General features: G+C 36.0%; 1 protein-coding gene across 3 annotated transcripts in view; it reads right to left on the bottom strand.

Moving 5' to 3' along the window:
• Window positions 1-4,975: 4,975 nt before the first annotated feature.
• PRKACB (protein kinase cAMP-activated catalytic subunit beta) overlaps window positions 4,976-27,535 on the bottom strand; it is a 143,616-nt gene continuing 121,056 nt past the window's right edge. For all 3 annotated transcript variants that reach the window (XM_027114173.1, XM_027114172.1, XM_027114175.1), the window contains exons 9-10: window positions 14,113-14,277; window positions 4,976-8,242 (exon numbers count right to left, since the gene is read on the bottom strand). In XM_027114173.1, the coding sequence (XP_026969974.1) occupies window positions 8,117-8,242; window positions 14,113-14,277 (291 nt within the window). In that variant the 3' untranslated portion in view covers window positions 4,976-8,116. The remainder of the gene's footprint in view (window positions 8,243-14,112; window positions 14,278-27,535) is intronic.

Genomic DNA, 27,535 nt, shown 5'->3' with positions numbered 1-27,535 from the left:
TGCCTCTCCCTCCCACCTTCCCTATCCCACCCCTCTAGGTGGTCACAAAGCACCGAGCTGATCGCTCTGTGCTATACGGCTGCTTCCCACTAGCTATCTATTATACATTTGGTAGTATATATAAGTCCATGCCACTCTCTCACTTCGTCCCAGCTTACCCTCCCCCATCCCTGTGTCCTCAAGTCCATTCTCAACATCTGCGTCTTTATTCCTGTCTTGCCCCTAGGTTCTTCAGTACTATTTTAATTTTTTAGATTCAATATATATGTGTTAGCATACGGTATTTGTCTTTCTCTTTCTAACTTACTTCACTCTGTATGACAGACTGTAGGTCCATCCACCTCACTACAAATAACTCAATTTCATTTCTTTTTATGGCTGAGTAATATTTCATTGAATATATGTGCCACATCTTCTTTATCCATTCATCCGATGATGGACACTTAGGTTGTTTCCATCTCCTGGCTATTGTAAATAGAGCTGCAATGAACATTTTGGTACATGACTCTTTTTGAATTATGGTTTTCTCAGGGTATATGCCCAGTAGTGGGATTGCTGGGTCATATGGTAGTTCTATTTGTAGTTTTTTAAGGAACCTCCATACTGTTCTCCATAGAGGCTGTATCAATTTACATTCCCACCAACAGTGCAAGAGGGTTCCCTTTTCTCCACACCCTCTCCAGCATTTATTGTTTGTAGATTTTTTGATGATGGCCATTCTGACTGGTGTGAGGTGATACCGCATTGTACTTTTGATTTGCATTTCTCTAATGATTAATGATGTTGAGCATTCTTTCATGTGTTTGTTGGCAATCTGTATATCTTCTTTGGAGAAACATCTATTTAGATCTTCTGCCCATTTTTGGATTGGGTTGTTTATTTCTTGATATTGAGCTGCATGAGCTGCTTGTAAATTTTGGAGATTAATCCTTTGTCAGTTGCTTCATTTGCAAATATTTTCTCCCATTCTGAGGGCTGTCTTTTTGTCTTGTTTATGGTTTCCTTTGCTGTGCAAAAGCTTTTAAGTTTCATTAGGTCCCATTTGTTTATTTTTGTTTTTATTTCCATTTCTCTAGGAGGTGGGTCAAAAAGGATCTTGCTGTGATTTATGTCAAAGGGTGTTCTGCCTATGTTTTCCTCTAAGAATTTGATAGTGTCTGGTCTTACATTTAGGCCTTTAATCCATTTTGAGTTTATTTTTGTGTATGGTGTTAGGGAGTGTTCTAATTTCATTCTTTTACATGTAGCTGTCCAGTTTTCCTAGTACCACTTATTGATGAGGCTGTCTTTTCTCCATTATATACTCTTTCCTCCTTTATCAAAGGTAAGGTGACCATATGTGCGTGGGTTTATCTCTGAGCTTTGTATCCTGTTCCATTGATCTATATTTCTGTTTTTGTTCCAGTACCATACTGTCTTGATTACTGTAGCTTTGTAGTATAGTCTGAAGTCTGGAAGCCTGATTCCTCCAGCTCTGTTTTTCTTTCTCAAAATTGCTTTGGCTATTCAGGGTCTTTTGTGTTTCCATACAAATTGTGAAATTTTTTGTTTTAGTTCTGTGAAAAATGCCATTAGCAGTTTGATAGGGATTGCATTGAACCTGTAGATTGCTCTGGGTAGTATAGTCATGTTCACAATGTTGATTCTTCCAATCCAAGAACCTAGAAACAAATACAATGAAAACACAATGACCCAAAACCTATGGGAAGCAGCAAAAGCAGTGCTGAGGGAAGTTTGTAGCAACACAATCCTACCTCAAGAAACAAGAAACATCTCGAATAAACAACCTAACTGTACACCTAAAGCAATTAGAGAAAGAAGAACAAAAAAACCCCAAAGTTAGCAGAAGGAAAGAAATCATAAAGATCAGATCACAAGTAAATGAGAAAGTAATGAAGACAACAATAGCAAGGATCAATAAAAGTGAAAGCTGCTTCTTTGAGAAGATAAACAAACTTGATAAACCATTAGCCAGACTCATCAAGAAAAAAAGGGAGACGACTCAAATCAGTAGAATTAGAAATGAAAAAGGAGAAGTAACAACTGACACTGCAGAAATACAGAGGATCATGAGAGATTACTACAAGCAACTCTATGCCAATAAAATGGACAACCTGGAAGAAATGGACAAATTCTTAGAAAAGCACAACCTTCCAAGACTGAACCAGGAAGAAACAGAAAATATAAACAGACCAATCACAAGCACTGAAATTGAGACTGTGATTAAAAATCTTCCAACAAATAAAAGCCCAGGACCAGATGGCTTCACAGGCAAATTCTGGCAAACATTTAGAGAAGAGCTAACACCCATCTTTCTCAAACTCTTCCAAAATATAGCAATGGGAACACTCCCAAACTCATTCTATGAGGCCACCATCACCCTGATACCAAAACCAAAGATGTCAGAAAGAAAGAAAACTACAGGCCAATATCACTGATGAACATAGATGCAAAGATCCTCAACAAAATGCTAGCAAACAGAATCCAAGAGGTTATTAAAAGGATCATACACCATGATCAAGTGGTGTTTATTCCAGGAATACAAGGATTCTTCAATATATGCAAATCAATCAATGTGATCCACCATATTAACAAATTGAAGGAGAAAAACCATATGATCATCTCAGTAGATGCAGAAAAAGCTTTTGACAAAATTCAACACCCATTTATGATAAAAACCCTCCAGAAAGTAGGCATAGAGGGAACTTACCTCAACATAATAAAGGCCATATACGACAAACCCACAGCCAGCATTGTTCTCAATGGTGAAAAACTGAAACCATTTCCACTAAGATCAGGAACAAGACAAGGTTGCCCACTCTCACCACTCTTATTCAACATAGTTTTGGAAGTTTTAGCCACAGCAATCAGAGAAGAAAAAGAAATAAAAGGAATCCAAATCAGAAAAGAAGTAAATCTGTCACTGTTTGCAGATGACATTATATTATACATAGAGAATCCTAAAGATGCTACCAGAAAACTACTAGAGCTAATCAATGAATTTGGTACAGTAGCAGGATACAAAATTAATGCACAGAAATCTCTTGCATTCCTATACACTAATGATGAAAAATCTGAAAGAGAAATTAAGGAAACACTCCCATTTACCACTGTAACAAAGAGAATAAAATACCTAGGAATAAACCTACCTAAGGAGATAAAAGACCTGTATGCAGAAAAGTATAAGACACTGATGAAAGGAATTAAAGATGATACAAACAGATGGAGAGATAAACCATGATGCTTTGATTTTTAACGCAGTGAGACTCACTTCAGATGTCAGACTTCCAGAGCTGTAAGATAACTTGTGTTGTATTAAACCACTGATTTTGTGGTAATTTGTTACAGTAGCCATAGAAAACTGACATATTAAGGTGATCATTTGCTGTGAGCATTACTACCCCCTCAATAATGACAATGAACCAACTGGGGGTTCCCTCACTAGACCTTTATCCCCATTCCCACTTTCCTTTTGGCCATTTCATTAACATCACCATTAAGAGATGAGCAAAGACTCTAAACTCAACCACTCTTGTGTGTTCAATTTTATGTTGTATTATCAAAAGGATAGCTTGATGCCAAGGGTAAGTCTGACCAGGTGTTAGTCGTGGTTTCAGTTACCCGTGCTTTCCCCCACTCTCATTAGCTACTGTTTCCTGTTTCCTGCTAATGTTCCAGGAAAGAATAGAAACAAGCAGCAGGTGCAGTGAGGTCTGTGAGTACACTTTTTTTTTTTCTTTTTGGCTTATGGTAAGTATTAGCCAAGTATAAAGCATTTGAAGGGAGATGATGAATTCAAGCCGTTCACCAAGGGAGTACACTCAGTGGGTGTACTAGTTTGTTAGGACTGCCATTACAAAATACCACAGACTGGGTGGTTTAAACAACAGAAATTTATTATCTCACCTTCCTGGAGGCTAGAAGTCCAAGATCAGGGTGTCAGCAGGGTTGTCTTCTTTTGAGGCCTTTCTCCTTGGCTTATAGATGGTCATCTTTCTCTTATGTTCTCACATGGTGTCCCCTCAGTTTGCGTGTTCTCTCTGTCCTAATCTCCTCTTACAAAGACACCAGTCTTATTGGATCAGGGCCCAACATATGACCTAATTTTACCTTAATTATCTCTTTAAAGGCCCTACCTTCAAATACAATCATATTCTGAGGTACTGGGGGTTAGGACTTCAACACAGGAATTTTGGTGGGGCAAAATTCAGCCCTTATCAGAGGGCATGAAGTCTATTAAAATAAGGCATATAGAAAATGTTCAGGAAAGCTAAAATCACAAGTATTTAACTTCACATCCAATATTTGTGTGTAAGAGAAAAGTTAAGTGAATTTCAAATGATGATAGTTCTGGAGTGAAGATATGCCCAGATTTTTATAATTAGTTACACAAGGAAGTGAGGAAACCAGAATTTATATTAAGCCCTAACAATGATAAAATGAAGCAATCATAAAAGTAGTATCATGTTATAAAATGCATCAATATTTATAAATGTTTGTAGTAACAAAGCAATAAAAATGGTAAGCTATTAAAATAATTACCTAAAAATGTATTTCTTGAGGTAAAGGACAACTATAGAAACACACATTAATCAACCTGGCTAAAACCGGAAGAGGTAATGGTGAAGTGCAAAAGCGCCTCTAAAGAAAAAAGTATAAATTCGTAGTTCATTATTACAATAGTATGAGGGCTCTTGTAGTGTCAGTCTTTTAAATATGAATATTTTCAACATTATTTTAAGAATAATTTAGACTAATAGCATCATGAAAAAGCAGAAACACTTTTAGATACTATGGAATAAATCTAATAGTTTTTCAGTAAATACACAGTTGGAATAGACTAGTGGACATTTGACCCTCTCTTGCTCTGTTCTCACCCAAATACATAAAAGCTAGGAATCCATAAGCATCTGTGGTGTATGCAGAAAATAAATCAGGAAATAAGGGCACTAAATAGAATCCAAGACTCAATAAATTGTTTTATCTTTTCAAGATACTTTAATTTTGCAGTTATTGATTAATTATAAAACACAGTTGTTTTCAGCATTTCCTAGCTACAGTAGTGCATAGGAAATTCCATTCTAAACAAAGAAGTAATTAATGAAATAACAACACACCTTAACATTTTACATTGATAGGTTACAGTTTACAAGGTGCTTTCACGTACATTATTTCATTTGATTCTTCAACAAGCAGAAAAAACAGTGGGAAAGAAATATGATTTTTTAGGCTTACAATGAGTATTTTCAGGCCAATGGGCAGTCACTACAAGAACATATCAGAACAAGACAGCAGTGCCCACAAGCCACAATATCTTTTTGGTAGGCTGACAGTTTGATATCAATTGGATATTTAGCATCAGTGAAGGAGGAAGGAATCAGAACAGACACGAGGTTCTCATGATATTCAAAGAATTGTAAGAACACTGTAGAGTAAGGAGAAGAAAGATGCCCTAAAATATAGCCTTACTGAGACTTGCTTCTAAGCATGTTATCCCTTCAAAACGTCAAAAAGAGTCGTCACAACATGTGAAAGTTAGAAGGGACCTTAGAAACTGCCTAATGGAACTCTTCCATTTCATAGATAAGAGAACTGAGGCCAAGGTCATTGCTGATAGTGACAGACCAGGCTTGACAGATGCCTTGACTTTCAGTCTAGGGCTCCTTCCTCGACAATGCCGTGTCATTATTTCTTCTGTTTCAAATAACGTAATCTGATATTAAATACTGATTCATTCCACTTATTTATTAATCAAACTTTTATCTTATTTTTGGCTCAACTGTGGCTGAAACTGGGAGTTTTATATAATTCTAAGATATTCTAATTCAATGTACTTGAGTGGTCAGAAATAGACTCCGTTGATATATTTGAAAGCTTGCTGGTGTCCTTTAAATGGAGAGTTAAAATGGAACGGCTAAATATCCCTCAAAACCAATGTATGCCTAGGGTAATCGACCTAGGTAGATTCTATAGCAAATTGTGCCGGGCAGTAGTAATTTCATATTTTTTTTTTTTTAGAATTCATAGAAATCTTTTTAATTACTGAAAACTAAAAATGTAATAATCAAAATGTCACCCCCATGATTTACTAAAATTATTTTGTAATAATTTTACAATAATATACAACAAAGGTACCATAGCATTTATAGCATACATATAGAATACATGATGAGCATGTTCTTGGGTCTAAATGAAATACAAAAAAAGTAATTAAAATTTTTTAGATTTATTAACATGATATATTTTTGTTACATAAAACTTGCTACAGCAAAGTATTTCATATTTTTCTTGCACATTTTAAATATAGGTGACCAACAAATCAGTATCAGCTTTTAAGTGACATGACCATGCAGAAACACTTGACAACCAAAAGATGTACAGACTGATAAGGAGAATATCTCAGACAGATTTTTTCAGTGTCTTCAAAGGTTTTACAAGGGTGTGGTACAGATGAAAAGAAGTAGAATCAGTGACCTACCTGCACCGATAATGAAGCAAATAGAGTGCTTATATACATTAAGACCAGTTTGATTAAACACAACTCATCTTATATGCATATAAATTGATCATAAAAAATGAACACAGTTTATTTTCAACTATTTTGGTGTGTTGTTTTAAGATAGGTCACTGACACATAGAGATAAAACCAGACAGGAAATTTAAAAGCAAAGAAAAAACATATTTAAAAAACTGAGTTAAGCCGTGGAGTCTCAACAAACAGTGAACGAAATGTGCAAAAGTGCTTGAAATTTCCACATGACAGCAATGATAAGTCAATTGGCAAAAAAGTATATTAAAAAAAACTAAACTCAAATACTAAAATTGTATCTGCATGATCATAATTCCATTTACTGAAAGAAGAGGCAAGAAATTACAACATATCTAAAAATACCACACCTCAAAACTAAAACACAGTTGTGGTAGTTTTATAAATTTTGTCCCCTTTCCTCATTGCTGAGGCATAGGATGAAAGCCAAAGTTGCAACAGGGCCTCTACCTCAGGCTGACAAATACAGTACACCAGCATAATCACCTGACAACAACTTTTGTTCTTACTGTGACAAAACAAAGCAAAGCAAAGCAAAATAAACAAAAAAACCTCTATATTTAAACAAAAGTGCCTCTATATTGTTTACAAGAATCAAGCCACTTGTTTGACTTAGCTAAGTATTTGTTCACTTAATGTTCTTTTTACTTCATTTCTCTTCCTTTCAAAAGTTTACAATGGGGACTATTTGAGAAACTTAAAAATGTGTCACTTTCATTAGTCATGTTCTATTAAAATACTGGCTAAAACCCTTATGGAAAGTTAAAGTTTAGAAATCTTAGAACTCTTCTCTGATACCTACATAAATGCTGGTATCAAGTGAGAGAACCTGGGCGATGATGATCCATATCATTAGCTTTTCCTGCAAAGGAGACACGCTTGTCATACTGCACAGGCTGGTCGCTTATTTACTCGAGGGGAGGATGACAGGAAAGGCGGTGAAGTGAAATAGAGCTTCTGATCTGTAGGAATCCAAATTGCTGGGTCTAGCTACTCTGTATTAGTTCTAGGAAAGTTATTGTTTTATTTGTATAAATATCCTTGGTGTAAAGACATTCTATCTTCAAAAATTGTCCAGCGTGTTGGCAAAACCTAATATGAGCTACTCAAAGTAAAAATAATTATTAGAAAGTATATCCTTAAGCAACTAACAAAAATATTGGTAAGAACTACTAAAAGCAACATATATCCTTCCCTTCCAATGTCACATAGCCGTAACACTGCCCATCTGCAACACCAGCAAAATAAAATGAAGCACTATTTGCAGAAAAATTAATGAAAATGAAACGGGAAGAAATGGATTTAGGAGAAGAGGAGAAAGACGAACCAAAGAGAAGCAGGAAAGTGTCTTGTTCTGTGTTATGGCACAGACAATGCTTGCTTAGCGGTGCCTTGTTACATAGTTGGATGTAGAGTGCACAGACGGATGACGGCAATAAAGACCTCACTCAGTCGCTGGAATGAAGGAACTAGGTAACTGCTTCGACAAGAACGGTCTCAGCTCTACCTTATCTCTTAACAGAGTGCAAAGACTGAGTGTGAGCTCTGATGTCATCTTGTTGCTCATCTCTAAAATTCACAAAATTCTTTTCCACATTTTTCTGTTATAGAGACACGGATATCTTCTTCTTCATAGTCATCAAAATTGCTGGTATCTCCAGAGCCTCTGAACTTTGGTATGAATGGAGCTTCAACCTATAATTGAGACAGAGAGAGAAACAAGAGTGATATTGTGATTTATAATAAGAAATATATATTTGGTCTTTGTGCCAGTTACTGGCACAAAGCTCCTAAAACCCTTGGATTTCCTGAGTTGGGAGTGGCAAAAAGTGTCTTTTGTTATGTTAATGAGGTGTCTTTGGGAAAGCCCCTAAGTAACCTAAGGATGGAGGCTGGTTCCCAGGGGACCCAACCCTGTGATTAGAAGGTTGGAACTTTCAATCCCGCTCCCTGACCTTCTGGGAGGGGAGAGGGACTGGAGACTGAGTTCAGTTACCAATGGACAATGAATGAATCAATCATGCCTATGTAATCAGGCCTCCATAAAACCCCAAAAGGAAGGGGTTTGGGTTTCGAAGAGCTTCTGGGTTGGTGAACAAGTGGGGATTTGGGGAGAGTGGCTTGGAGAGAGCAGGAAGCTCTGAGCCCCTTCCCACACACCTTGCCCTGTGCCTCTCTTCCATCTGGCTATTCCTGAGTTATACCCCTTTATAATAAGCTGGTCACCCAGTAAGTAGTTTCTCAGTTCTGTGAGCCACTCTAGCAAATTAATCGACCCCCAGGTGTTTGTGGGAATCTTGACCTATAGCCCATTAGTCAGAAGCAAAAACTGGACTGGCAATTGGTATCTCCAGATAGATAGTGTCAGAAGTGTTAACTGCTTGGTGATACGGAAAAAAGAGGAAAAACAAATGCCAGAGAATTTCCAAACAAACACTAAGGAAAATAAATTCCGCCTATTTACTACACAGTGGCAATCTTTAAATGCCTTTAAGTCCCTAAATGATCACAACATTAAAAGAAAAAGCAAACTATAGGTTTGCTATTTATCTCAATATTTTCATTCAAGGAATGGTACAGGCCAACAACAATACTTGAGATTTCTAGGATAATTAACTGCTGGCATCAAAATGCTGGCACTTAAGGTTACAGAACTCCAGTTTTTCCTGTATCAGTTCTTTACTTCTAAAGTCCATTTTCTATCCCCTTTTCCTTAATTCCTTCCTCCTGAGGTTACAGATAATTCAGATTTATTTTTAATCATTTTTTTTAAATTCCCAACACTATTTTGTTAAAATAGCTGGCTATCAAAAATTTCTGAGAAATTTGAAAAAAATCTCTTTTAGAATTACAAAATTGTTAAATTCTGAACAGTTTTCTCTTTGGATCCTAAAAATAAAATGTCTTTCCATTACTTAAAATATGGTCTGTATAAAGCTAATGCGGTGTACTGAATATGTTTGAGGAAAAGACGTGAAAAATTGAAACAATAACACCACAATTTACACAGCATCTATAATGTTTACTAACAATTATATGCAGGCTGTTTCATTTCTTCCTCAACATAACACTGTGAGGGAGGCAGGGAAGGTAGCCTTATTCCCATTTTACAGATTATAAGACAGAAAGTTGACCAAATTCATGTGACTAATAAGTGGCTAAAGCAGGTTTCAAATTCATTAGGTCTCCACTTCCAGTCCAGAGCTGTTTCTAATATTTATACCAGTGGTTTCCAAAGTTTTTTGATTTATATGCCCTTTAGTAAAACATTTTTGAGTATATATCACCAATAAATGTATAGTTATTTATTTATAAATTATTTACACACATGGCTGAACTATTATAAGATACACACAAACAAGACATCTAAAAAGAATAAGGTAAAAAATAAGTAGGAATGGGAAGTCTAATATCTTATTGTTTGCCAGATGGTTGCCTATGTGCCCTGCATTGGGGCCTGCAGTTCTGCACTGCACAGAAGAATGGGCTAAGCAGACAGTCGCCTCATGTCTACTAACAAGGCAGCAGTTTAGGATCACACCTACTGAGACAATCTCTGGAAAATGATTGTACAGTTTGAGCTGTCCAGGCCATTTTCTCCCATTTTTTGTCTTTCTGCCAGATGCCTTTGTCTATTTCGTTGTTCATGAGCACTTGGTCAGAGAATAAAAAAGGACTATGAAAACTATTCAAATTTACTATCATTTTTGTACTTCTCTACATACTTAGAATTGAGATGATAGTAAAACAAATGGCTATGTTAAAGTACTGAATTATTTCTGTTTGTAAATTATCCAGAGAGCCCCAAGTCCATTTTTGTTAATCATCAAGATTTGCTATTGATCAATTTGCCCAATAAAATAACCTGTTTGTTTTAGTGTGCTACTTCTTGGCAGATAAGCTGTTTACTACCTGAGATAAATCCAGCCCTTGGAAAGCACTGAGCAGTAGAAGTTCTACCCATTTTAAGAATAATTGTTTAAAATACATGATATGTAAAGATTAGTAAATGTTGGCTAAAATAAAATTGAAAATATTCATTATACATCATAAATCTTTAAGATACTAACAAAAAGTACAAACTTCAACAAAGTCTAATCAATTCATCTAAATATAGCATTAACAATAATATAATAAATATAATATAAATAGTGCTAATTACAAAGGGATATAAATGATTTTATAGGAAAATATAAATTTCTATAATTGACTTTATAAGAGGCAAAAATTTGAAGAGGCCAATATCCACAGGAGAATTAATTTCTTAAAATTTCCAAGGTATAAATATAATTCCTATGTTCCTTAAATTTCCCAAAGAATAAGAAACATGGAAAATTTCCAGACTCATTTTATGAATCCATATAATCTCAACTCCAGAAAACAAAAAGTATAGATCAATAAAACTTATGACTATGGAAGTAAAAATCCTAAATAAAACTTTAGCAAATTGATTTTAGGCAGATATTAAAATAATAATACCCTATGATTAAATGATGTTCACTTCAGGAATGTTAGGATATCTCACTGATGTAACTCCTTATACTAATATGTCAAAGAAGATAAAATACGGTACACTAGCAATCAAGGATATTTCCTTAAGCTGATCAGGAATACTTATCCAAGACAAATAGCTAATTTTATATTTGGTGGTAAAGCATAAAAGGCATTCCCATTCAAAAGAGGAACAAGATAAGACAGCTCAACAGGCCCACAGTTTTAAAATATTATTCTAGACATTCTAGCATATATAATAAAACAAAATGGAAATAAAAGATACAAATATTGAAAAACAAGAGGCAAATGACACCTCCACCCACTGTGATTATCTGTCAATAAAATCCAAGGAAATCAATAACAGAATTTATTTAGTAAGGTAGCCAATTGTAACAAACATAGAAATGTTTTCTCCCTTGTGCTCTTACAATGGACGAGAAACACATTCACAGTAGCAACCAAAATATAAATTTAAGGAATAACTTTGAGAGAGAAATTGGACCTGTATGAGGGAAGGGGTTTCTAAAACTTTATCAAATGACAGAAAATATCTGAATAACTGCAGAAATATAACATGCTCATTAAAAAGAACCCTAAAGATTTTGGTTCTCTTCTAATTAATATACTGTAATCCCAATTAAGATCCCCCAGTACAACATAAATATTTGGAAAGACCAATAAAACAGAGGAGTTATTGTTTAATGGGTACAGAGTTTCAGTTTTGCAAGAAGAAAAAGTTCTGGAGATGGATGGTGGTGATGGTGGCACAACAATATTAATGTACTTAATGCCACTGAACTGTACACTTACATACGGTTAAGATATTAAATTTTACGTTATGTGTACTTTACTACAATAAAACTGGAAAAAATTGAATTATGTATTTTTCATAATATTTATAAGAATTCCACATATTAAATATATAAGTATTTTGAAAATTGAAATAAAAAACATTATAAAGCTACATAAAATGGTGTGGTGGTGTGGTATACAGTACAGGAGAGACAAAAAGAGCTCATAAAAAATGAAGTTCAGAAACAGACTGAAGTATATAATAATTTAGTATTAGGAAAGGTAGAGTTTCAAATAAGCAGTCAGATAATTATTATTCAACAAATGCTAAGAGGATAATTGGTTAACTATTAAACAACAATAACAAAAAGAAGTTAGATCAAAAAGCACTAAAAGAAAATGTAGATTAAATAAGTCACCCAAATAGAATCTTGTAGTAGGTAGTAATTGTGATGTAATGGCCTGAAGCTAAGGGGAAAATGCAGGGTCGGAAGAAGTAGATCTACTACTGAAGGTGGTCACTGAAGTCATGGGAATGGACTGTGGTGAGGAAAAGCACAGAGAAAAGGAATAAATATGCCAACTGTTAATAGAGGTGCTGTCTGGATGATGGGATTATGATGATTTCAAATCTATTTACTTAACAGATTACCTGATGATAACTATATGAAACATACCTCAACCAGAAAGAAAAATAGAGCCTGGACCAATCTATTTAATCTTTCTCTCCAAACTACTCTTCCTTTTGCATCCTCTACCTTAATACAAATCTTAAGGATGAGAAATCTGATGCTTTAAAGTGGTTAAGTAATTTGCTTGAGATCTCACTCCTAATGGTTGTCTGATCTGGGATTCAGATCAATGTCTACCTAACCCCAGAGTTCATGCTCGCTCTCTTCTGCCTTCTGAGGCAGAGTCTTTCTACTCCAAAATTGCTCAAAGCATGAAAGTTAAGCATGTAATATGTAAAATCTATGAATATCTTATGAAACAATGTACTGTTGAGTGGTTTGGGGCTTTATTTTAATAACCATGTTAAAAGGCCTTTAAAGGGGGTAATGTGATCTTGGAATTGGGAATCTGAAGAACTTGGAATCAAACATAGGCATTATTTAGCAGCTGTATGATTATGTTTAAAGCAGTTAGCCTTTCTGAGCTGATTTTCTTATCAGTAAAATGGGGAAAATGGTACCACTTATCCCATAGGATTACTTCAAAGATTAAAATGAGAGGTTACAGAGTTGCTTTCATTAATTTGAAAGTACTGCACTGGTGCTAGGAAATTTAGAAAAAAACATGAAAATATAAAATATTTATTTATTAGATCTAAAATCTATTTTAAATTGCTTTGGACCTTGTTCTTGACTACATAACACAACCAGCTGAGATAATGATGCTAACGGCTATGTTTCAATGACTTTAATGGTTAGAGAGTTTTTGAACCCCTTTGAGATGCAAAGGCTGTACTGCACTCACATTGTCTTGGTCTTGCTATATTTTCTATTTGCTGCATTCTAAAATTCTTTTAATGTTTTTAAAAAAATCTTTTATAAAAAATATAAATTAGAAAAACTGTGCTATTAATAATTTGAGCATTTACATTTTCTTCCTAAGGAAATTCACTCATGTGGCTGCATGGCATTATTAAATATGGCAAATTTCTGAAACATTAGAAGTTTTTGTTTTATGAAAAAAAAGAAAAAATTAACATATTCAAGATGAAGACACTTTATTCATACAAACTATCTTTAACTGGGCATTTAAGAAGCAAAAGGAGAGATGAAAGTAATTCAGCACCGCAAAATCTTTTCTTAAATGTCTCAATTTATTACAAAGGTAAAGTAATAATGACTGAAAAATATCTGATGAATCCAGCACTTAAATGTTATTATATCTGGCTGTATGCCAATTCTGGGTACGAGAATATATTTGCTTACATATCATCCTAGTAGTGTGGCTTCACATCAGTTTTGAAGTGCAAACCATTACGACATTGTCTAATATATAATTGTCATGGCATTATGAAAAGAGGCATGGGTAGGAAAAATTTAACCAGGAAAACATTTCAATTGGTGGTCAAAATAGAATATACACTTTCCCTTCTATCAAGGAGAAAACTCATTTTTAAGTTGTGGGCTATAAAGGTTAAGTCCTGCATAAGATTAATTCAAAAGGTAAAAAAAAATAAAACCATGTGTTAAGTTAAAGATACCTCTACTACATATAATTTAAACAGCAACTTTTTAAAAGCTTTTAAATTAAAGAAAGAAAAGGCTCACCTTCCTCTGGTAAATAGCAATCCAATCAGTTGTGGCAAACCACTTGTGAGTTTTTATATCACTCACACCATTCTTTAGATTTCCAAACCGCTTCGTCAGGTCCACCTGCAGCAGGTTCCTTAGAAGGTCCTTGAGATCTGAACTGAAGTGAGAAGGGAATCGAACCTGCAAAACAGACCATGTGGTAAAACACACATTCCAAAATTTTTTTTTGAGGTGATAGATCATTATATAAACAAAAATATAGGGGCTTCCATGGTGGCGCAGTGGTTGAGAGTCCGCCTGCCGATGCAGGGGACACGGGTTCATGCCCCGGTCCAGGAAGATCCCACATGCCGCAGAGCAGCTGGGCCCGTGAGCCATGGCCGCTGAGCCTGCGTGTCTGGAGCCTGTGCTCCGCAACGGGAGAGGCCACAACAGTGAGAGGCCCACGTACCGCAAAAAAAAAAATAATAAAAAAAATAAAAAAATGTAGTGATGACCTTCAGATATTTTTAACTACACACTTCAGTCTCCATAGTAGTCTTTAAAAAAGAGAACTGAGTCAATGAATTAAAACTGTTCTCTTAGGGCCTTGTTTTGGTCATGGACTCTCTTTAAGAACATGGGCCCCTCTCCAGAAAAATGTGCATAACTACAGAACTTTTCCAGCAATGTCAGAAGGTTTACCCATCTTCAAGAGAGACCCCTTGGATCCCACATGATAAATCTTGTGTCTTAGCAACATACAAATTTAAACTTGCAACTTAAATAGAAAAACACCATATGAAAGATATCAGTATGTACATTTTTGAAAGAGATGATCAAAAAGGAAGTCTAAAAATGACTATAAAAATCCACACTGCCTTTCATAGCATAGGAAACTACTTTTCTTTTACTTATGAGTGACTTTTAAAAATAATTCTGCTATTATGCAATAGTGCAAAAAATGATTTAGATTGGTTTAAAAGCATTTTCCACTTTCTAAACTGTGAAGACTTTACAATTAGTTGACTGGCCCCCAGGCTTAAAAACAAACAAAAAACCCCCAAATAACTGAAGATGTTATATATCAAGTAATCAATAAAATAAAGTACCAGTCATTGGAGACCTAGGTCTACTTTTTGTTTTGTTTAAACACATTCTTCTCCTCTCTCTACTCCAACCTAACTCCCAGTTTTCACCCTATTATTAATATGGGTACTGAAAAATTAAATTAAAATGAGTACTACTAAAGGATGATATTAGAAGAAACAGCTGCATCTATGTCTCCTTACTCTTCCTTCATTACTACCACCTCTCCATTATCCTTTTCAACTTGTGTTCGATCATTTCCACTGCCCTCTTCCCCATCACACACACAGGTATGTATGTGCATATATCTACATGTGTGTGAGCACATGCACTTTCATTTTAATCCCATTTTCCTATCGTGCACTTACAGGTCCCATTTCATGTTCCCACCTTCACTAAATACAAACATTATTCTCTGGATTATCATGGCCTTAACTTCAAACTGACCATAAATCTCTGAAGAAATGCTTTAAAGGGTTAACAGATCCATTTCTGAACTTGCATTCTTTCTTTTGTTCTCTACAAGTGCCACCATCACCTTATAACTTGCAATGTGCATCATTACATTACCTCAGGTGATCTTCACAGTGCACTCATTCATTTAACTATGCTGAAGTATTTGTGCATGTCTGTCTCGCCCAGACTGTGAGCTTCTGGAGGGAAGGTACTATGCTATTTTTGTGTTTCTATTCCCAGGATTTATTAGATCACTTCAAATAATATACTTCATCCATTCCACAATTACCTATTGAGTACCTACTATGTACCAGGCACTGTTCTAGGTGCTGAATATACAACAGTGAGCAAAAACAAAGTCTGATTTCTTGGTACTTACATCCTAGTTGGATATGACATACTTGGTGAATATGGTATTAACTCTGTTCTAAAGATGGAGAAACTAAGATTTCAGAGACATTATATACCTTACCCAATCATGACACTATAAAGTAGCAGAGCTGGGATGAGAAATCTTGCCTTACAGTTCCCTGCCTCATGAACTTTGCTCTTTATTACATTGTCTTCAAACATATAGAACTTCTTAATTTATATTCTGACTTTGAAAAAGTTCAACATACTTGATATACATTCTCATGTTCTCAAAGCAGAAGTTAAATCATTAAGATGCAAAGCTAGAAATCTATGGCAATGCTAGATTCATAACCATAGTCTTCTGATTGCCACTCTCATGCTATTCTGTGAATAAATATTTCTCAAAGTGTGGTTCTAGGGACCACTTTCATCTAAATCAACTGGGAAGTAGAGGATGATAATGCAGATAACTGGGGCTTATCTCAGATGTTAATGGTATTGGGCCTGAAAATCTGAGCTTCTATCTCCAAGTAATTCATCTGTACATGAAAGCTTGAGAAGCACTATTTGTAACACTATTTACTATTTATACAGAAGTTTTATTTTTTCTTCTAGTGACAGATCAAAAAACAATTTTAGTGTAAGTAATAAACTAAGTCACCATCATACCAGAGGAAAAGTAGTATTGTGTCAAGCAAACAAAGACTATTTGAAGGCTGAAGGTTTGGGGTCAACTCATATTAGCAACTAAAAAAACTTCATTTTTGCAAAGCCTATATTATTACAGATTATTAGAGGTTTTATGTTCTAAAAAAAAAAAAAAAAGATGTGAACTACCACCCTCTCTAGTTTTTGCTTTTGACACAATGGCTTATTAGAAGTTAGGCACTATGCCAAACAGTTTATATTCACTGGCTCATAAAATCCAGAACATAACACCGAGGTAAATACGATTATTATCCCCACTTTACAGGTGATGCAGTTTAAACCTACAGAGATTAAGTAATTGGCCCAGATTGCAGAGATAATAAGTGGTAAGGCTATAATTGCAAACCAGGCTCTCCAACTCCAGGGTATATACTCTAGCTTCAGGTTCTTGTCAGGAACCTTATAAAAGAATGAAAATTTCATCTTAAAAATACTTGCTGCACATTTCCTCATTTATCCTACTTGGAGTAAAAACTAGAGAATATAGGGTATTCAAAGACACACTGTCCACTTGAAAAATACCACGATTATTTATACAATGGTTATATTCTAATTTTGTTTAGATTCCAAAGGAATAACTCATTTGAAGTATACTTATCTTCATTTAGAATAGAGTTTGCATGAACTGTTCAATATAATGTATCAGTTATTCTCCACTTCATGATGTTCGGAATGGCAGACAGTGATGTACTACATATAAACTATCTTCTGAATTCAGGTAATATGCAATGCAATGGATAAAGAATATATACACCTGAATAAAGTAGTTTTTTATGTAGAATGCAGATACAGTGATGGTCTTGAATTAGTTAATGAGAACATTTATTTGGTTACTCCCCAGAACAGTGATTCTCAAATGGGGAATGGTGGTAGAGGGTTGTGATGGTAGATATCAGAACCATTTGGGAATCTTTTCAAATTCTAGACATGTCCTCCTCATCTCCACATCACACCCTCTTCTTCCCCAGAGATTATGATAGGTAGTCCACACTCCCATAGTAAACCATGTTAATGATGGGAATATGTCATACCCTTAAAGTCTACTGGAGGGGAAATAATGAGAATCATTGTGAAAGTATTTTTTCCATGATTGTTCTGAAATGTAATCAGAAATGGAGTTTCTTTGTTGACTGAACTTTCCAAAGTGCTATGTTGATGTATCAACTGAAATTAGCAAACTAGAAAATAAATGAAATTATGTTTTAAATGCAAGACCTTTATTTATAGTATGTTAACCTGGAAACACCAAAGACTTCTATAATGGGATGATTCAAAACTGTATCAAATTTTGATACTATATTGTTTCTATCACTGTTATCAATTATAACTGCTGCAGATGTCAAAAGTAAAATCAGAATTATAGAATATTGCAGCTAGAGGGAGCTTAATTTAGTCTAAACCTTCATTTTAAAGATGAGGAACCTTCTTTTTTTTTTTTTTTAAAGAAAGATAAGGAACCCTAGCTTCAGTGAGACTACCAACTCAGTTAATTTCGTTGTTGGGAAAATAACTTAATTCTTTTGACTCTTACGTGTTTCTGCAGTCCATGATAGCACAAAATATATGACAGGGCAAATAATGTGAAAATAGCTGTAAAGAGCTAGATATGGAAAAGAGACAGTCTAACCCCTTTCAACCAGTAGAGGTGAGTGATAAGGTTATTGGAAACTGGCATTATTTAACATGAAAGAGGTGTTTGTGCAATATGTACTCCCTAGAGTGTTTATTGGGTCTTCTTTCCCCTAATATTTCCTGTTTAGGAATGTTTTTCAACCCTTAGAGACCAAGTTACTTCTGAGTTTCCTAATGATATATTCTTGAGAATAAATCTATTTCTACAGTGAGGTACAGACACACACAACAAGCTTTTAACACATCATGTGTATCAAAATCATCTGTAATAATTTAAAAAATACAGATGTTTGGAATACACAGAAGACCAACAGAATCAGTATCTCTGAGAATGGGCATCTATTTCATGAAAGCTTCATGAAGGCAGAGACCACAGCTGATTTGCTGTATCCAGCACTGGTCTGTCATATACCATGAGCTTAATAAATATTTAATGAATGCATGAACTTAAATTCAACAAACACTGATTCAATACCATCTATGTGCTAGGCACTGATGTGCTTGGGATAGAGTAGTAAACCAAAGAGAGACAAAGATTCCTGCCTCCACAGTGTTTATATTCTAGTGAGAAAGAAACTTAGCAACAAGAGTGACCCTTTAAAAATGTTGTTATCCTGACAAAACCTTGCTTTGTAAGGTCTTTATTTTTTTACTCTGAAGAAAATGGGGAATCACTGCAAAGTTCTGAAAGGAGTAACAGGATCTGACTTAATGTTAGAGAGCAGTATCAGTGAAGGTGGTAAGAGGTAGTTGAATTCTGCATATATTTTAAAGATAGAGCCAAAATGGTTTTCCTGTGCATCAAATACGGAGTGAGGACTCCAGGGTGTTTTGTCTTGAGTAACTGAAAGTAGCTGAAAGGATAATGTTGCCATCAACTGAGATGGGAAAGATGGTGGGAAGAACAGATTAGCTATGGAAAAGAAAAATCTGTCAGTTTTAGGTTGAATTTGAGATATTTATTAGACCGCTGAGTGGAGATTTCAGGTAGGAAGTTGGATACAAAAGTCTGCAACTCAATGAGTCACGTATGGACGGAAAAAATGAATTTGGGAGCTGTCAGCTAGCATTAAAAGTCATAACGAGAATGAGACCACCAATAGAAGAAATGCAGGAAAAGAAGAGGATCAAGGCAAAGAGATTTAGAAGGAAAGATGAGTAATTCAGGAATAAAACTAAGATTATGAAGAGTCACTGAAGCCAAGTGAAGGAGTAATGAATGAACCACTGAACTAGATTCTGTTTCTCTTTTTGCCACAAACTAGCTTTTATCTTTGGGCAATTCTGAGCCTTGATTTACCTACACATAGGATAAGGGAGTTAAATTAAGTAAAATGGAACATTCTTGTCATCTTAAAAATTCTACTAAGCTATTTCTTTAGTAGAAAGGATATCTGGGTTCCAATCCCAACTCCAGTTACATACATTCTCTATGCTTTAGGGCTAACTCTTTTACCTTTCTGAGTCTCACCTCATCTATAAAATGATAAGAGTATATTTCATCTGGCAAGTATGAAAATAAATTAGTTAACTTTTATGAAACGGCCTTTTTTTTTTTTTTTTGGCTGTGCCATGCAGCTTATGAGATCTTAATCTTAGTTCCCCAACCAGGGATTGAACCCAGGCCCAAGGCAGTGAAAGCACCAAGTCCTAACCACTGGTCTGCCAGGGAACTCCCTGTGGAACTGCCTTGCATCTTGCAGGCACTAATTCAATACATGTTTCATTTTTAAGTCTTTTCATTAGGATAATATTTTAATGAACTGAAGTTGAATTTCTGAATCAAAGAAGGAACCTGGAAGTCAGCAATATCTATCATTATGTTTCCAGACTACCCAAGGGCACTTGTGCTAGAAAAGTCATTGGAGAGTGTAAGAGGTTCCTCTTTTCTTCTTGTCTCATGCTCCACCTGTTAAATTTGTACAACAAACACTCTCTTCTTTTCCTAAGGTTCTTAAATTTGATAGAGGCAGGGAGAAAATGGACAGCCATAACCGTTTTGTAAGGACAGAATTGTGAATATAGCTGATACCTTAAACAACTTTGTCAAATTATATTACATAATATGTTAAAACAACTGTGAAATTTACTCTGAATTAAGCAAACGGAGTATTGTTCTGCTTTCAGCACTGATTATAAAGTCTTGTACATTTTAGTTTTAGGAGTAACTATTACTTTCTAAAAATGTAAAAAGTTACATCCAGAAAGCAAATCAGTGCATGTTATTATAGTATCCATACTGGGTGATTTAACTTCACTGACTCTTTTTTAACTTTAGAAATAAAATAAGACCAAAATCAAGTTTGTCTACACTCAGCTTAATCACAGAAATTACAAAGTTGATCTTTGATTGAAGAAGAGAAAAATTTTACCACTATTCTTCTGCAATTTATAGAGGAAAAGATTGTTCAACCAGTAACATTATCTTTTATGCATCAGGGTAAAATTTACTGGGCTTAAATGACTCAAAAGAGTTTGCATACAGTAAATAATCTGTTAACTTCTGTCCACATGCATACTGGAATAAATTTTGAGAAATCCTCTCTCTAAATTAGTACAGTTCAAGAAATCTACCATCCCAGTAAAAAAATTATCTAGAAAAACTGAGCATATACATTAGTTAATTTTTCAAAACACATAACAACTTTTCATACATTAGGGTTCCTAATAGATATGGTGCTAAGTTCCACACTGCCTCATAGGACCCAGGGAAAGTTTAATCAACCTGGATCCTATATATAAAAAGAAACATCTAGGACATTAACAAAATACTTATAAATATTAGTACCATGATTGTGGGCTCTCTGATCTGTTCTTACCTATGCAGAAACAGTGCACAGACATAATGAATTCAGATGGTTGCAAAAGGTTATTACCCACCCCATCCTCATTCCATCCCCTGCAAAACAAGTTGGAATCATTTGCCCATAGGACCCCTAAGGTAAGGACTGTCTCAAAGCAGGTATTAAGAAGAATTTTAAATGTCCACAGCAAGGTGTTAAAACACGGCCCTGTATTTTATGTAAATGGTATAACTGCTTTTGTACTTCATGAAAATAACTCCTGCATACTGTTAAGTCTCTTTAACTGTAGCCATGCCAAATTGAAAATGGCATTTTAATTTCTCCAAAAGCATTAACAATGGTGCCTTAGAAAAAGTGTAGTGGTATATCTGTATATGTGTATATTACTTAGGAATACACAAAAAAGAGAAAATATAGCAGGCCTGAGACTGCTACCCTTTAGGAAGGCCTGCCTGCGAGTTTGGCAAATGGCAGGTATCTGGGAATTGGAATGGTGATTCAAAGTGCCAGACATTGAAAAGAAACTTCCTTAAATGACATGAGTGGCTCACTGTACCTAGACTGTTGGTACAAATAATATGGTTTATGCTGAACATCTGTTTTTGTTCTGGGAGTCTGGGATTTTGCTATGTGTTAGGTAGAGGGTGTATATGTAATCCCAATAAAACCCTTGGGCACTGAGTCTTTACTGTGCTTCCCTGATAGATAACATTTCATCCATGTTGCCAAATTTGTTGCTGGAGGAATGAAGCATCCTTTTTGACTCCTTTGGGAGAGGGCTCTTGAAAGCTTGTGCTGGCTTCCTCTGGACATTACCCCATGTGACTTTTGCCTTTGCTGATTTTAGTTTATAAACTTTTTTGTAAGGTACTTGTTACAATGAAAGGTATTCATTCCTTGAGTATTACTATATGCTGAATTTTGTGAGTCGTCCTAGTGAATCACCTAACCTGGGAATGGTCTTGGGGACCTTGGACATAGAAGGGAATAGCCATCTGGCTGCTAATCAACTACACTTCATGTGAATGTGGATTGCTCTTTAGGAAAAAGTTAACTAACTCTTGGGGGCTTCCCTGGTGGCGCAGTGGTTGAGAGTCCGCCTGCCGATGCAGGGGACATGGGTTCGTGCCCTGGTCCGGGAGGATCACACATGCCGCAGAGCGGCTGGGCCCGTGAGCCGTGGCCGCTGGGCCTGCACGTCCGGAGCCTGTACTCTGCAACGGGAGGGGCCACAACAGTGAGAAGCCCGCATACCGCAAAAAAAAAAAAAAAAAAATTAACTCACTCTTGGATCATTTTGTGTATACATATGTTTACAACTTTATATTTTGTATAGTGTCTCCTTGTACATTTTTGGTGCTCATTAAAAATGGAATAATATTTACTTCATACAAAATGGAGCTAAGAATTTTTTTTAATTACGTAAGTCAAAAACTCTAACTTTAGGGCTTCCCTGGTGGCGCAGTGGTTGAGAGTCTGCCTGCCGATGCAGTGGATGCGGGTTCGTAACCCGGTCCGGGAAGATCCCACATGCCGCGGAGCGGCTGGGCCCGTAAGCCATGGCTGCTGAGCCTGTGCGTCCGGAGCTTGTGCTCTGCAACGGGAGAGGCCGCAACAGTGAGAGGTCTGCGTACCGCAAAAAAACCCAAAAAACAAAAAACTCTAACTTTAAGGTTTCCACACAGCTGTTACTTGCCTGCCACCTTATCTGCAAATGTCATTTTTGAATACAACACTAACTTTTGTATTAACAAGGGTAATGCAGCCAGATAGAGTTGCTGTGGAAACCATAACTGATTCTTGTATAGAGTATATGGCACTGAAGTATTAAATTTAAAGACTATATACAGAAACTCAGCATATGTATTGCTAGGATGAGGCACAGTTAATGTGGGAATTATAAGACTTTTCTGTTAACTATGCATTTCTAAACCTGAATCTTAATATTGCATGAATAATTTGACATTTAAATACCACCTCCAACTCCCTCTTGCGAGAACACTGGAATCACAACTAACTACTGAACAATCATTGACAGAAAGACACTGGAACTCACCAAGAAAGATACCCCACATTCAAGACAAAGGAGAGCTGCAATGAGATGGTAGGAGGGGCGCAATCACAATAAAATCAAATCCCAAAACTGCTGGGTTGGCGACTCTCAACTGGAGAACAATTATACCACAGAAGTCCACACACTGGAGTGAAGGTTCTGAGCCCCAGGTTCTGACTTCCCAACCTGGGGGTCTGGCAATGGGAGGAGGAATCCTCAGAGAATCAGACTTGAAGGCCAATGGAGTTTGATTGCAGGACTTTGACAGGACTGGGGGAAACAGAGACTCCATTCTTGGAGGGCAGACACAAAATAGTGTGTGCATCAGGACCCGGGGGAAGGAGGAGTGACCCCATAGGAGACAAAACCAGACCTACCTGCTAGTGTTGGAGGGTCTCCTGCGGGGGGCGGGGTGGAGTGGCTGTGGCTCACTGCAGGGACAAGGACACTGGCAGCAGAAGTTCTGGGAAGTACTCATTGGAGTCAGCCCTCCTGGAGTCCGCCATTAGCCCCACCAAAGAGCCTGTAGGCAGCAGTGCTGGGTCGCCTCAGGCCAAACAGCCAACAGGGAGGGAACCCAGCCCCACCCATCAGCATACAAGCAGATTAAAGTTTTACTGAGCTCTGCCCACCAGAGGGATGCCCAGCTCTACCCACTACCAGTCCCTCCCATCAGGAAGGTTGCACAAGCCTCTTAGATAGCCTCAACCACCAGAGGGCAGAGAGCAAAAGCAAGAAGAACTACAATCCTGCAGCCTGCAGAATGAAACCACAAACACAGAAAGATAGACAAAATGAAAAGGCAGAGGACTATGTCCCAGATGAAGGAACAAGTTAAAACCTGAGAAAAACAACTAAATGAAGTGGAGATAGGCAACTTTCCAGAAAATTCAGAATAATGATAGTGAAGATGATTGAGGCCCTTGGAAAAAGAATGGAGGCAAGGATCAAGAAGATGCAAGAAATGTTTAACAAAGACCCAGAAGAATTAAAGAACAAACAAACAGAGATGAACAATACAATAACTGAAATGAAAAATACACTAGAAGGAATCAACAGCAGAATAACTGAGGCAGAAGAATGGATAACTGACCTAGAAGACACAATGGTGGAAATCACTGCCACAGAGCAGAATAAAGAAAAAAGAATGAAAAGAAATGAAGACAGCCTAAGAGACTCTGGGACAACATTAAATGCACCAACATTCACATTATAGGGGTCCCAGAAGGAAAAGAGAGAAAGGACCCAAGAAAATATTTGAAGAGATTATAGTAGAAAGCTTACCTAACGAGATTATAGTAGAAAACTTCCCTAACATGGGAAAGGAAATAGCCACCCAAGTCCAGGAAGCACAGAGAGTCCCAGGCAGGATAAACCCAAGGAGAAACAAGCCGAGACACATAGTAATCAAACTGAAAAAAATTAAAGACAAAAAAAATATTAAAATAAACAAGGAAAAAATGACAAATAGCATGCAAGGTAACTCCATACATTTAACAGCTGATTTATCAGCAGAAATTCTGCAAGCCAGAAGTGAGTGGTATGATATATTTAAAGTGATGAAAGGGAACAACCTACAACCAAGAATACTCTACCAGGCAAGAATCTCATTCAGATTCGACAGAGAAATCAAAAGCTTTACAGACAAGCAATAGCTAAGAGAATTCACCACCAAACCAGCTCTACAACAAATGCTAAAGAGTCTTCTCTAAGTGGGAAACACAAGAGAAGAAAAGGACCTACAAAAACAAACCAAAACAATTAAGAAAATGGTAATAGGAACATACATATCGATAATTACCTTAAATGTGAATAGATTACACACTCCAACCAAAAGACAGACTGGCTGAATGGATACAAAAACAAGACCTGTATATATGCTGTCTACAAGAGACCCACTTCAGACCTAGGGACACATACAGACTGAAAGTGAGGGGACGGAAAAAGATATTCCATGCAAATGGAAATCAAAAGAAAGCTGGAGTAGCAATTCTCATATAAGACAAAATAGACTTTAAAATAAAGACTGTTACAAGAGACAAAGAAGGAGACAACATAATAATCACGGGATCAATCCAAGAAGAAGATATAACAATTGTAAATATTTATGCACCCAACATAGGAGCACCTCAATACATAAGGCAAATGCTAACAGCCATAAAAGGGGAAATCAACAGTAACAGAATCATACTAGGGGACTTTAACAGCCGACTTTCACCAATGGACAAATCATCCAAAATGAAAATAAAAAAGGAAACACAGGCTTTAAATGACACAATAGACTAGATAGGTTTAATTGATATTTATAGGACATTCCACCTGAAAACAGAAGATTACACTTTCTTCTCAAGTGCACATGGAACATTCTCCAGAATAGATCACATCTTGGGTCACAAATCAAGCATTGGTAAAGTTATGAAAACTGAAATCATATCAAGCATCTTTTCCAACCACAATGCTATGAGATTAGAAATAAATTATAGGAAAAACAAAAAATGTAAACACAAGGAGGCTAAAAAATACTTTACTAAATAAATAACCAAGAGATCACTGAAGAAATCAAAGAGGAAATCAAAAAATACCTAGAGACAAATGACAATGAAAACACAATGACACAAAACCTATGGGATGCAGCAAAAGCAGTTCGAAGAGGGAAGGCTATAGCAATACAATCCTACCTCAATAAACCAGAAAAATCTCAAATAAACAATCTAACTTTACACCTAAAGGAACTAGAGAAAGGAGAACAAACAAAACCCAAAGTTAGTAGAAGGAAAGAAATCATAAAAATAAGATCAGAAATAAATCAAATAGAAATGAAGAAAACAATAGCAAAGATCAATGAAACTAAAAGCTGGTTCCTTGAGAAGATAAACAAAACTGATAAACCTTTATCCAGGCTCATCAAGAAAAAGAGGGAGAGGACGCAAATCAATAAAATTAGAAATAAAAAAGGAGAAGTTACAACGGACAGTGCAGAAATACAAAGCATCCTAAGAGACTACTACAAGCAACGATATGCCAATAAAATGGACAACCTGGAAGAAATGGACAAATTCTTAGAAAAGCACAACCTTGAGAGACTGAACCAAGAAGAAAGAGAAATTATGAACAGACCAATCACAAGTACTGAAATTGAAACTGTGATTAAAAATCTTCCAGTAAACAAAAGTCCAGGACCAGATGGCTTCACAGGTGAATTCTATCAAACATTTCGAGAAGAGCTAACACCCATCCTTCTCAAAATCTTCCAAAAAATTGCAGTGTAAGGAACACTCCCAAACTCATTCTACGAGGCCATCATCACCCTGATACCAAAACCATATAAAGATACTACAAAAAAAGGAAATTACAGACCAATATCACTGATGAATATAGATGCAAAAATCTTCAACAAAATACTAGCAAACAGAATCCAACAACACATTAAAAGGATCATACACCATGATCAAGTGGCATTTATCCCAGGGATGCAAGGATTCTTCAATATACACAAATTAATCAATGTGACACACCATATTAACAGATTGAAGGATAAAAACCATATAATCATCTCAATAGATGCAGAAAAAGCTACAGTAATCAAGACAATATGGTATTGGCACAAAAACAGAAATATAGATCAATGGAACAGGATAGAAAGCCCAGAGATAAACCCACGCACCTATGGTCAACTAATCTATGACAAAGGAGGCAAGAATATACAATGGAGAAAAGACAAGTCTCTTCAATAAGTGGTGCTGGGAAAACTGGGCAGCTACATGTAAAAGAATGAAATTAGAACACTCCCTAACACCATATGCAAAAATAAACTCAAAATGGATTAAAGACCTCAATGTAAAACCAGACACTATGAAACTCTTAGAGGAAATCATAGGAAGAACACTCTTTGACATAAATCACAGCAAGATCTTTTTTGACCCACCTCCTAGAGTAATGGAAATAAAAACAAAAATAAACAAATGGGACCTAATGAAACAAAAGCTTTTGCACAGCAAAGAAAACCATAAATAAGACAAAAAGACAACCCCCAGAATGGGAGAAAATATTTGCAAACGAATCAATGGGCAAAGGATTAATCTCCAAAATATATAAACAGTTCATGAAGATCAATATCAAAAAAACAAACAACCCAATCAAAAAATGGGTGGGAGACCTAAATAGACACTTCTCCAAAGACATACAGATGGCCAAGAGGCACAGGAAAAGCTGCTCAACATCACTAATTATTTAGTGAGAAATGCAAATCAAAACTACAATGAGGTATCACCTCACACCGATTAGAATGGGCATCATCAGAAAGTCTACAAACAATAAATGCGGAGAGGGTGTGGAGAAAAGGGAACCCTCTTGCACTGTTGGT

The sequence above is a fragment of the Aethalodelphis obliquidens genome, unplaced genomic scaffold (assembly GCF_003676395.1).
Source record: "Aethalodelphis obliquidens isolate GAN/ISIS:26980383/991018 unplaced genomic scaffold, ASM367639v1 scaffold13, whole genome shotgun sequence".
Taxonomy (NCBI): Eukaryota; Metazoa; Chordata; class Mammalia; order Artiodactyla; family Delphinidae; genus Aethalodelphis; species Aethalodelphis obliquidens.
The sequence above is the reverse complement of the archived record's forward strand: the minus strand, read 5'-3'. Positions and strand labels throughout refer to the sequence as shown.